The sequence below is a fragment of the Ochotona curzoniae genome, unplaced genomic scaffold (assembly GCF_017591425.1).
Source record: "Ochotona curzoniae isolate NIBS_2020 unplaced genomic scaffold, NIBS_Ocur_1.0 contig_1, whole genome shotgun sequence".
NCBI classification, from domain to species: domain Eukaryota; kingdom Metazoa; phylum Chordata; class Mammalia; order Lagomorpha; family Ochotonidae; genus Ochotona; species Ochotona curzoniae.
In genome coordinates, this window is record NW_024464918.1 from 14794748 (window position 1) to 14807434 (window position 12687).

General features: G+C 44.5%; 1 protein-coding gene across 1 annotated transcript in view; it reads left to right on the top strand.

Annotated features, from left to right (window-relative positions):
- ADAM19 (ADAM metallopeptidase domain 19) overlaps positions 1–12687 on the top strand; it is an 86956-nt gene that overhangs the window by 7419 nt on the left and 66850 nt on the right. The window contains exon 3 of the mRNA XM_040988943.1: positions 1895–1965. Within this exon, the coding sequence (XP_040844877.1) occupies positions 1895–1965 (71 nt within the window). The remainder of the gene's footprint in view (positions 1–1894; positions 1966–12687) is intronic.

Genomic DNA, 12687 nt, shown 5'->3' on the forward strand with positions numbered 1-12687 from the left:
TCTCTTTCTTTTTTCTTCCCCCCCCCCTTTTTTTAATGATTTATTTATTTTTATTGGGAGGTCAGATATACAGAGACGAAGATCTTTCACCCACTGATTCACTCCTCAAGCGGCCACAATGGCTAGAGTTGAGCTGATCCAAAGCCAGGAGCCAGGAGCTCTTCCTGGTCTCCCACATGGGTGCAGGGTCCCAAGGCATTGGGCCATCCCTCTACTGCTTTCCCAGTTCACAAGCAGGGAGCTGGATGGGAAGCAGGGCCACTGAGATTAAAACCAGTGCCCATATGGCATCCTAGCGCGTGCAAGGCCAGGACTTTAGCCACAAGACTTTAGCCACTAGGCTACCGTGCCAAGCCTGGCTGAGCTCAGTTTTCAAAGGGAGTAACAGTTCTACTCCAGCAAGGACTTACATGGATTGTAAGGGATTTCAGGAATCTTTGATTCCAGAAAAGAGCCCTCATATTCAAAACACTCCAAAGCATCTATCCAGTTTTAAAAATGTAGCTATTCTGTTTTAAATTAATAATTCATTCCTTTGAAGGAAGTTCAACAGCTCTAAGTTGAATTATTAAAGCATGGAAGTTTCTTATGAGTCTTTAAAAATTTTTTTTAAAAATTTTCTATAAGAATAAGGTTAAAGGAGATTGAAAGTCATTCAATTATAAAATTAGTTATTAAAACCGTGGAAAGATTCACAAAAGAAAATTAACCCATGACCCCACTGCTTAGAATAATTGTGGTAACCTTTGGGCCTATTACTCTCTTTTTCCCTGACAAAAATGTTCAATATGATATGCAGTGTTAGAATCTGAGTTTTTATGCTTTGGATATGTTGTGTGCAGTTTGTTAATAATTTTCAATAATTGGTGTTGTCATATTTAGTCCTGTTATTGAGTATGTGGGTTATATTTAATTTCTTTACTCATTATTATTATAACCATTAAGTAGTCTTGTATACAGATTTTTGGTTATATATGTTTCCATCATATAATCTTATATTATTGATTCATAGGTCTGAACATGTGTTAGTTATTTTTCAGAGTTGATATCAATTTAAATTCTTAGCTGTAGGGGATTGAGTCTCTAAAGATATGCTCTAATGCATTATGATTTATGATTTTAATTATCTTTGTTGGTTTTTAAGGTGTCTAATTTTTTAAATGCACTGACTGAGGGTAGTTGTGGTTTCCCAGACATACTAAGCATGCTTTCTTGCTTACTGGCCACTTGTTTATCTTAAATGATGCATTCGGGATGTCTAGCATCTTTGGCCAATCAGGTGCTCTTGTGTAAAATATGAGGACACTGCAGAAAGCCGATAGAAAAATAGAATTAAATGATGAACTTACTTAGAAAAAAATTGCAAATCCAATTTCCATGAACTTTCTGAAGATCTTTTGTCTTACTTTTGAATCTCTAAAACCTTACTTAAAAATGAAGGTGTTCTTAGTTTTCTCCTCAGATGATGGGGGTGTTTCCAGTTGAGGATCAACATAAAATAAGAACCACCATGCAGAGGATCCTTTGGTACCAAGGCTTCCTGTGTGCCCAGCCCTGTGATAAATTATTTACGTTTGTCATCCATTTGTGATCTCATTTAATCCTTACATGGTCCCCATAAGGGTGATTCTTACCCTCTATGTATCACAGATGAGGAAACAGATGTAGGAAGGCAAGTAGCAAGTCCAAGTTCACGCAGCTGCAGGTGTCAGAGGTACCACTTGAATGCAGATCTGACTCTACAGGAAATATACTCTTGAAATACAATTGAACTTTTCTGTTTGCTTCCCATTGAGTCACATCTGAGCTCTGAGCTAGATCTTTGGCCAGCCCTGGGAGCCTTGGTCTCTACTTTTAAGGAACTGACATTCTTTTTTGTTGTTGTTGCTTTTAGCATCCACTCAAAGCTGAGCTCAGGGTAATGGCTGAAGGGCAAGAATTGATCCTGGACCTGGAGAAGAATGAGTAAGTGGACCCCTTCTTTGTCTAAACTAAAACAATTAACTTCCACATCAACACCGGATGCAGATGTCATTGGGCAGGAAGCAGTAGGGTGACCCGAAACCCTCCATCCTGGGTTCTTCTGGGGGAGCATCTTGCAAGGAGAGTTTTTCCATGGTCTCTTGCTATGACATTACTGAACTGTTTAAACATCTTGCTTGACTTCCTAACCCTGTGTTTTGTGGTCCTTTACAGTTCACTGAAGGCAAACAGGGGTGTGTGTATGTGAGAGATTAAGGAGGAGAGGGATTAGAGAATTCTCGCAGCTGCCTTATAACCCAACCTAGAAGATAGCAGGAAGTGAAGATTAGGGGAAAAGAGCAGAGAGGAGAGAAGCAAGGCAAAGTGCTGGAATTTGGCACCTCAGGATCTCACTGTCCCAAATGTTCTGGGACAGCTCAATCCAAGATTTTGCCAGTCAGGGTATGGCCAGCAGCCTCCTGGTTCATCGGGCCCTGTTCCTCTGTTTTGCTAACCCCATTCATCTTGGGTGGCAGCTTGGCCCAAAAATATTTTCACTTCGATTTGCAGCCAGACATAGCTGTTATCTAAATTCCTGTTATCAAGGAGATGATTAGATGTAGCACGCACGGCTGTCACCTGTTCTTTGGCCATTCTCAATCCCCTCACCCACTGAAAAACAGCTTTTGTTACTTGTCCAAGGGATTCTAAAATCCCTTATAAGTTCCCCTCCCCACTTTTGTCTGCCACCAAAATGTTACAAAGAGCGATGCGTGGCTTGGAGAACTGCCTGCCTCCTCTTGGCAGGCACCAGAACCCCCTTGGAAGAATATGAGTAATCAAATACATCCCTGCCAAGAAAGGGATAGAGAAGGACCTTCTCATACCCAGAAGGATGAGAATGGAAGCTAAGCTCGAGTGGAAAGGGGGAATGTGATTTATTCCAAATTTGGCCTTTTCAGCCTCTTGCAGAGAAGGCTGATCAGTGTGCCATGTGGTTAAGTCCAGCTCAATGAAATCAAGCTCAGCCAGGTTGTGTGGCAGGGGGTGTCATCCACATCTTCCCCTGGTCTGAAGTATGCAGTGGCCTTTGGAAAGCCAGGGGGACAATCCGCTTTTGCCACTCCCTTCCCTGGGGAGTGAAGCTAGCCTAGGGATATTTTCTTTCCTCCCATTTCCTTGCTGTCTGTGTCCTCTGTGGATATGGGCTCATCTTGCCTGGACTTTGAGCTCTGTCTTTCTGTAGGTTTGTTCTGGACAGGCCTTTCTCGGGACCTGATTTAGTTTCTCAGGTTTGCTGCCCTGTAGCTCCGATCTAAGTGTTCCCTATTAACCCTCAGCACATATCAGTCCTGCTCTGCCTCCAGACCCTTAGGCTTCTGTAAAGATGTTGATGTCACAGGCAGTACTTAGGAGCTTGTCTGGCCAATTAGAGTTCAAGTTCTCATGCTTTCGCCTCTCTCTCTTTTGGACACTTTGTCATGGAAAGTAAGAGCAGCAAGGTGCCTTAGAAAACGCTGACCGGAAGCAGCTGTCTTGTATGAAGATGCAGAAACTGCCTGAGAGAAGGGAGGTCTCAGAGGTCACAGAGCAAGTAAATGAGATGAAACTAGAATTGTTTGTATTCTTGGCTTGGTGGCCTGGGGCACTGTCCACTCTTGCTGACAATGAGGACAGTGGTGCACACCCAGCACTGCTGTGCGTGAAGCACTTGCACAGCAGAGATGGCGAGTGGCCAGCTGCAGCTGTGGTTTGTGTTGTGTACACTAAGGTGTGGAATGCTGTTCCATTATTTGCGGCTCTGCTTCAGAGCTGTGCGTGGGGTTAGATGTGGTTCCTGGCCTCCCCGAGCTGGCAGAAGGCAGGAGGCTTGACAGAAATGGAAGCAACAGAGCCAAGCAATATGACCTCACCAGGTGTCTCCGGGGACAGCTTTCTGCTATTTTCATCCAAATTGTGCTTTTTTGTTTTTGAACGTGTTAGCGAGCGGAACTCCGACAGCACACACAATTTCCTAGTATGTTTATTTCCCGCAAGCCTTCTCATTCACGGTCCCTGCAAGACCATGAATTCAAAACAGCTTGGGCTTGGTGGTGGTGGGAGCTTTTTTGATGTTTCTAATGCCTGCGTTGAAGTTGTTGTCATCCCAAGACATTGGAGGTGAAACGAGGCTCTGTGCTAAGTGATTCCACAGGCTCTGGTTCTTAACCTCCTCAACCCATCTAGTGATTCTTTTCATCGCCTTTGCATCTGTCAAGTTCCAGACCCTAATGTAGGGACTGGGATAAAGCTGCACATGAACCGTTCCGCTCTTACAGAGAAGATACTGTACTAGGGTGGCAAGTACTGTGCAGGCAGGACCCAGGGACCTGCAGGGAGAGCAGGCAGTGGGGAGGAAGCGGCTGCTTATGAATGGCCTTGAGGAATTGATTCTGAGTGGAGCCCTGAAGGAGGGGCAGGAGTGAACCAGATGGACAGCCGGGAGACTCCAAGGAGAGAGAACTGCTGAGTCTACAGATGCTAATCCATTAGGAAGATTGCCCTCCACACTCCACCCCCTGCCGTTCATTCCTTCCCCAACACCACACTTTTCCCCATCTCTTAGATTTTCAGGCATCCCAGGAGAAGGGGGCAAGGACTTCCAGGGCTCTGAGGGGAGAGAGAGAGGATGTTTTAAATTTTGTTTTCATCATCCTGAGGTGTCTGGCTTTCTCCCATCAAATCAAAGCCCAAGTGCTAATGCACAGCCTGAAATAGCAGTGAGCAAGCCTTTAATGGAATTCACACATGGAGATATCATCGCCAAGAATGGTGAGGACGGAGGAGGACTGGGGGTTGGGAGTTTGGCTTCAGCCAGCAGACGCACCCAGGGGTCTTAGTTCAATGGCATCGCAGCTGGCAGCATTTTCTCCATTTCAAAGCAGTTCAGGATAACAGATGACAGCACTGGGAGAGACATACTCCCATTTCTCTATCGAGTCCAGGAGAAAAAGAATGCTCTCTTTGGGACTATCTGAGCATGACTTTCAGGCCAGACAGTTCTGTTCTCAAATCTTGCTTCTGTCACCTGCCAGCTGTGTTTCCTCTTTAAACCCCAGGTTGCTCACTTGGGATTGGAGGATGGAGCTGGTTCATGTGAGGTGGTTCATGTGAAGGGCCCAGTATAATGCCTGGCTTGTAATCCACATTGATTCTGCAGTTGCTTTGATCATTTCTTATTTTTCATTTTTAAATGACAAAGGCCATGCATGTTCATTGTAAAATAGTACCAGTGCAAAATAAATAAAAGACTTGAACTTTTACACCCACAGGGAGTCTCTGTTAACCATTGGTGAGCCTGCCCTGGACCCACTTTATGCCTGCATGTGAGAATGTGCACTTGGCTGCTGATAGGGAACACACACACATAAATAACATAGCTCTTTCTGTTGGTGAGCTGGGAGTGGAAATGAGAATATGCCAGACGTATTGCAAGCACACTTGGATTTTTAGATTCAACTGAATGTCACATAAATAGTACTCTGCCTTCATAAAATGTGTATTACATTGTTAATACTACACATGCATGCATGTCATCGGCACATCTTGATGTAAATGTGGCTGTTGTTAGGAGAGACATATTTGTAGTCAAGGCAGTGGCATGCAGTGGCAATGACACTGAACTCAGAGAGGCAGTGTAGAATTGGTCAACCACCAGTCAACCTTCTGAGCCTCAGCTCTCTCATCTGCTGCATGGGAATTTTTATCCCAAGTGGCCTTTGTGAGCTCTTCCTGTACCGTGGATTTAAAGAACACTGAATATAAAAGTGGAAATGAAATCCCAGCCTCAGGGAGTCTGCTGCAGTTGTGGAGATATCCCTGAGAACAATGCACAGCAGAGGTCAAGGAAATGGTGCCCAGGACCAGGGGACGGTGGAGTTGTAGATGAACTGCTGGCTCAGGACTCACCAGTTCAGGCAACAGAAAACACAAGGAAGGAAATTACAGGGCAGAGATTACAGGCTGCTGTTTCTAGAACCCATCATTTTATGAGACATACATTCATATTTTTCCCATGTAATTCACCCCTTTTTCTGAGGACTGCTCCATCCACCCAGGAACTATATTTGCTGATGACAACTGGAATATTCCTTAGTAGAAGACATCCAGGGAGAGGGGTCTCTCACGGGAGATGTGGCCCTGGCTCCCTCCTCTTTCCTTTCTGTTTTCTCCCAAGGGGAGCACACACTGAGCTGTTCGGCTGGCTAACAGGAGGCTCCCTGGCCTCCCCTCCCACGGAAAGGGCAACAATATCACAAGATCACCTTCAAGGGCAAATGAGCTGCCAACCAGAGGCACTTTGCCGAAAAGGTCCTTGGCTGTGTACCTCTCTCTGCTGCTCTCTTAAACACATTCTGATTCTCATTTCTGTATATACGGTCCTTTTTTTTGAGTCCAAATAACAGTACGGTTTTGCCTTAAGAAAGGGAGACAAATACTTTCATCTTATTCTTTCACTGTGTGTGAGTTCAAGTAGCTAGACTAGCTGATAAAAATGGGTATTTTCCTTCTTTGTGTATGTATCTGTCTCTACATCTCCTGGGGAATGGTATTTGTCAAGGGAGAACTGCGGCATTTCAAGCCCTACTGATTTTAGTATTCACCCTTACTTTTTGACTTTGATCTTTATTCATATCTTTAATTTCTTATTATTCCTTCAGAGTTACCATGGGGAAGGTATGCTTTTATTGTTTGGGAAATCAAACCACAACCTGGAAAATGAAGGCATTTACCACTAATGGAGTAATCTAGCCTTCTAATTTCCTCTTTTCCTCTTCAACCATGTTTGGATTGGATAATGTTGGATAATGTTCGCTGGAGGGATGGAGAAAGGAGAATTAGCAGGCAGGAAAGGAGTTTGTGATCACCTGTTAGCACCTGCACTCTTCTTCCAAGGAAACTTGGTAGCAACACATAGCTGATTTGGAGCAGAACCCTGAATACCACTCTTGCTGCCACCGCTCTCCCACCTAACCTGGGTCAAGAGAAGGCTTCAGTGTGTTTCCTAGGATATAGAGTAACTTTACTTTCACCCTGGCTCCATTAGGAGCTCCATCTGTTGTTGGCAAAGTTCAATTTCCTGGATCAAAGAGAAGCTTAGGGAGACTTAGATGGTATCCCATTGCTCTTAGTAAACCATGCTTCACTGAGTTGCATTTAAATGAATCACAGACATATGGATTACGTTTCACTTAAAATACACATGGTTTACAAAATTAAAGGATATCGTTCTTTAACCAAGTATTTGGCAGATCTGAGGTATTCAAAATGTTTTTCCAAACTCTGCATGCAGCTGGCCTCCCCTTCCCCTGCAGCTGAGGTTGTATAACCCAGGGAGACTGGGCCAAGGAAACCATTGGATGGATGGGTGGGGACACTGGAACTTGGTGAGAGCTGCCTGTTAGGGTCTGAAATTCCCCTCAAATGTGTTTTGGAAGTCTCAGGCCGCATCGAGTGAATATCAGTTCTAAGTCCTTGGCTGGCACCTGGTCCGAGAGAGATGCAGTTTCTGATTGTAATCCCATAAACTGAGATTATTTTATTTTATAATTCCCATATTTTTCAGAACCCCTAGATTTGCAGAGAGAATGGGTTGCCAGTCCATCTGATGTGAGCTTTGTATAAGCAAGATCTCTATTGACCATCCACTGCATAGTGTGTGTCTCCCCCAAGCTCATGTGATGAAATCCTAGCTCCCAAGGTGATGATATTAGAAGGTAGGACCCTCATAAGCAGTGTTAGTGCTCTTAAATATCGCCCTCTGAGAGGCAGCCAGTCCCTCCTGGCATGTGAACATAGTTAGAAGGTGGCGTCTCTGAACCAGAAAGTGGTTCCTCACCAAACAAGTCAACTTGCCACTTGATCTTGGACTTTCTAGCCTCTTGAACTGAGAAATTTCTTTGGAAATCTTCCCAGCATACAGTGTATTATTATAGCAGGCTGAATGAACCAAGACATCCTTATTTCTGAATCACTGGAAAGACAATAGCACTTTCTTTAAATTGCTTAATTAAGCTCAGTCTCAGTAATTGGGGGGAGGGTGGGGATCTGAAGGGATACAGCCATAGAGTTGCACAAGGTAAGTATCTGGGAACATCCAAAGTGGAAAAAAAAACATCAACATGTTCATCCCGAAAGCCGTGAACGCATCGACTGTGAACATGCAATCGCGTGGAATAGAGCAGGCTTGGACACTGATGCCCAGGGTACTCAGAGCCCATTCTGGGCCCTGACACTTGGGCCAGGTTGATCTTGGCAAGTCACTTGCCTTCCAAGTTTAACTTCTCCATCTGTGTTCATTGTAATATTTAATCATGAACATTTAACTGAGCTCTGGTACCGGTGTAGAGGTGTTTCACGGGATGTCTTAATCTTCATGACAGCCCTTTGAGAAAGATATTATCATGTTTGCATTTCTATACGTGGAGGAATGTAAGCATGAGGAATTTAACTCATTGACTGTGTCTGAGCCAGGGTCCAACACAGGTCTGTGTGCCTCTTACACTGTCATATCACTTGCATGGAAAATGGAGACAAATATATTGTCATTGTAGGGGATGGGAAGTGGGTAAAAATATGCCCCCTGTACCCTAGAAGATATCTACATTCCAGTCCCTGGAATATATAACTGTGTTGTGTTATATGGGAAAAGAAAAAGACTTGAGATCCGGGAATGCTTTAAATGTACAAGGGGAAGGACCTGTTTGCCTAAAACAGAGGAGAAATTGCTGTGACCATCTGGCCAGAGACCTGAGGGATGCAGCCAGAAGCCAAGGAACTCAGACAGCCTTCAGGAGCTGGAAGAAGCAGCAGCATCCTCCCAGAGGGCAGACCTGCTCACATCTGGACTCTGCCCCAGTAATATTGACTCCATTCTCTTGGCTTCCAGAGTGCAAGAAAACTACTTGTTAGTGTTTGTAGTTACCACATTTGTGATAATTTATTACACAGCCGCTCAGGAAGCAAACGCACGGGGTTTGTGATGTCTAAAGTTTATTATCGTAGATTTAGTACAATGTTGAGCATGTGGTAAGCAGGTTTTCAGAGTGTGCGAACTTTTGCGAATGCAGAGTCAAGAACCAATGTTTTCTAAGATACGATGACAATGCTGATGCAAGGCATCAAATGTGGCCTCCCACAGCTTTTATCAAGTGTGAAAGTGACAAAGAGAAAAGCTTTGAGAATTAATCTCTGATTATGATTTACAATAGTTCCTAAAGTTGTAGTTCATACTCTTCCATGCCTAGTTTGCCCTTAGGGAACTCCAGGCTGAAGATAATCAGGAATAATGATTAGATATTAATAACAATGAGAACAATAATGGTGACAGGTGCACTGTAGGAGATCCCATGTAACAGGTACTCTGTGTAACTTTGTGTGGTAGCTCTTGGTACCCATTAACTCTGCTTGACAGTTGGGGACTCTGAGGCATGGAGTGGTGTGACATGCTCAAACTCTGCTGGGTGTGGAGGAAGATCTGTTTCACTCTAGAGTATTCTAGTGTACCTCTTTCCTTTCCAGCTACCTTCCCCACTTACATGCTGCTTAGAATTTGCGTGTTGGCATAACGTGATAGTATAGTCCAGTTAGCTGTGGATTCAGAGCCTAGCTGCTTGCCCTCACTGCAAGTTAAAAGATTTATAAGGTCACTTTTTTTTTCAGTTTCTCATGCACGTTGGAATGCAATTGGAAATAAGAGGACACAGTATGAATTCAATAATGTAATGCTCTTAAAGGGCTTACACAGTGACTGGTGCTCTGTGAGAACACAATCAATAGTCACTGTTATTTGCATTTGCCAGGAAACACATACGAATGATGTAAGAGGGAATTCCCCTGCATTCACTTCCAAATGTAATTAAGCAAAGTTGACCTTGAGACCCCTTGCTCCTGGTAGGATGCTGACTCCTGCTCCCCAAGCATGCCCGGTTTGATCTCACTGTACCTCCAAAATGCAGCGTTACAATGCTGCCAATCAGCCAAACTGTACCTCTTCCTTGTGCCCGTGGAGTGGGTACCTGCCCCTCTCTTTGGCAAGTCCCCAAACTATCTGCTAAGGAGGTTGGGATTTATTCCTAAGTTCCGGCTCTGTCTCCTTCCAGGGACCCGTAGCCAGGGCTGCCTGAGCAGCAGGAAGGATGTCCACAGTTTTCTTTTGTCTCAAGCTTATTTCTCCTGGCTGTTTTTCAGCAGCAGCACGGGGTAAAATGAATGGGAGGAAGCGGTCAACTGCCCTGTTGGCCTCAGAGGGACCCTAGTCAGAGCGAAGGGAAGCTGTGGACTTGGAAGAAGTCAGAGTTGTTCTTAAATTTGAAGGTCCCTTTATCATCAAGCTGTTTACAGTAAGATGACAATAGCTAGCATCAATGAAGTAGCATTTACCATAAACTCCGTACAGTTTTAACATAATTTTTTTTAAATTCTACATATATTATGTTATAGACAGAGAGGAAGACCCTCCATCCGCTGATTCACTCCCCAAGCAGCCACCACTGTCAGAGTTGAACCAATCTGAAGCCAAGAACCAAAAGCCTCTTCCGGGTCTCCTGCGCAGGTGCAGGGTTCCAAGGCTTTGGGCTATCCTTGACTGCTTTCCCAGGCAACAAACAGGGAGCTGAATGGGAAGCGGGGTCGCCAGAACTAGAACCAACGCCCATATGGGATCCTGGCACGTTTAAGATGGGGACCTTAACCACCAAGCTATTGCGCTGGGCCCATATCTTTGGTTTTATAACCTGTTTTCTTTCCACTTGGAAATGTAGCATGAGCATTATAAAAAACATTTAAGGGTCTGGCGCAGTAGCCTAGTGGCTACACAAGGACTTGGGCTATCCTCAACTGCTTTTCCCAGGCCACAAGCAGGGAGCTGGATGAGAAGCAGGGCTGCTGGTGCATGCAAGGCAAGGACTTTAGCACTAGGCTACCATAATGGCTCTATTTTCAGTACCTTTGCATGTTAGCACAATTATGAACCTGGCTCTGTCTCTTTAAAATGAATACATATCAGAATTAAATTTCCCCATTCATAAAAGTTGAGTTTCTGATTTCTTGTTATTGCAAACATTACTATAGTAACAGGCCTGTATATAATCTGTAAGTGTATTTGCAAGCATTTCTATAAGGTTAATACCGAGAAATAGAGTTGTCAGGTCATAAGGCATGTATGTTTAGTATGGTGTAAATTTTGACAGATTGTATCTCTCTGTAGACATGGTCCCACAGCTTTTTTCATCGTGTCCTTTCAGATTTATGTGTTGAAGTCCTAAAGACCACTTCCAGAGTGTGTTGAGTTGCTGTGGATGTGTTAAGACAGTGTCACACTAATTATGATGGGCCCCTAGTGTGACTGGTGTCCTTATAGAAAGTGGAACTTTGTGCACATCTGCACACACATATTCACGCTGCCCTGAGCCAAGGAGCTCAGCTAAGAGAGAGGCCCGGGAGAGATGCTTGCCTTGCCACTCAGAGGGAACATGGCCCTGCTGACATTGAGATCCAAAACCGTGTGATGATAAGCTCTTTTTTCCCCCATTTGTAAAAATGCTTTAAAAATTTATTGTAAAAGCAGAGTTAGAGAGAGAGACTTCCATCTGATGATTCACTCCCCAAATGGCCACAGTTGCTAGGGCTGGGCCAGACCAAAGCCAGGAGCCACATCTCCCTATGGCACACGCTTCTTCCCAGTCTTCATGTGGTGCACAGGACTCAAATATTTGGGCCATTTTCTGCTGCTTTTCCAGGCTCATTAACAGGAAGCTGAATCAAAAGTAGAGCAGCTGGGAATTGAACCAGTGCCAGTTTAGGATGTTGGCACTGCAGATAGTAGCTTTACTTGCTATGCCAACGATGCTGGCCTCAATAAACTTTTCAAGCCACTAGTTTTGTGATGGGGTGCCACCACTGATGGCACTCAGTGGCACTCACCACTTGTCAGGTTAATTGACTACCAACGGGGTGTGATTCCGCACGGGTTCATGGCCCTTCCTACCTCCTCTCGGTGCCATTCAAGTTAATTAAAGGTGTGAACGGTGCACCCTGCCCTTCCTGTCTTCCGCACCATTCACAACAACTGACAGCGCTGAGCCAAACGCATCTGGCCCCTTTTGCCTCCTGTTGTGCTGCATTAGTTAACTATAGGAAAACTCTGGACTCTGGCACCTCCCTTCCTGCCTGAAACTTTGTACTGCACGGGTCTCAATCAGATTGGAGGATGAGAGCTTAAAAACCCCTGACTTTCACAGCTCCTCGCGGTGGGTCCTGGAGGAGTATAGGGGGGGACTGCTGTCACTAAGCTTGGGAAATAAAGACTCCCCCTAATATCCTACAGTGGGTCCCTTGTGATCTCTCTCGCACTCCACAGCAGTTTGTCGCACTTTGTTAAGGAAGCCCTAGAAATTGACACCTTTGGTCATTCTCCATTTTCTCCTACTCTCCCTCATTCCTCTTCAACCACCAGTCAAGTGTTTGTAGATTTGCCGACTCTGGATATTTTATATTATCACTATTGTACAATATGAATTCTGTGGTTGGCTTGTTTGACATAGGGTAATGTTTTACCATTGTTATTCTATGAATCAATGTTTCTTTTTGTTACTCTGTAGTCTCCCATTATATGGACATATTGGATTTTGTTTATCTGTTCAGTCAGCTGGTAGATCTGCCTTTTAAGCCTGAGGTAACTTCTCG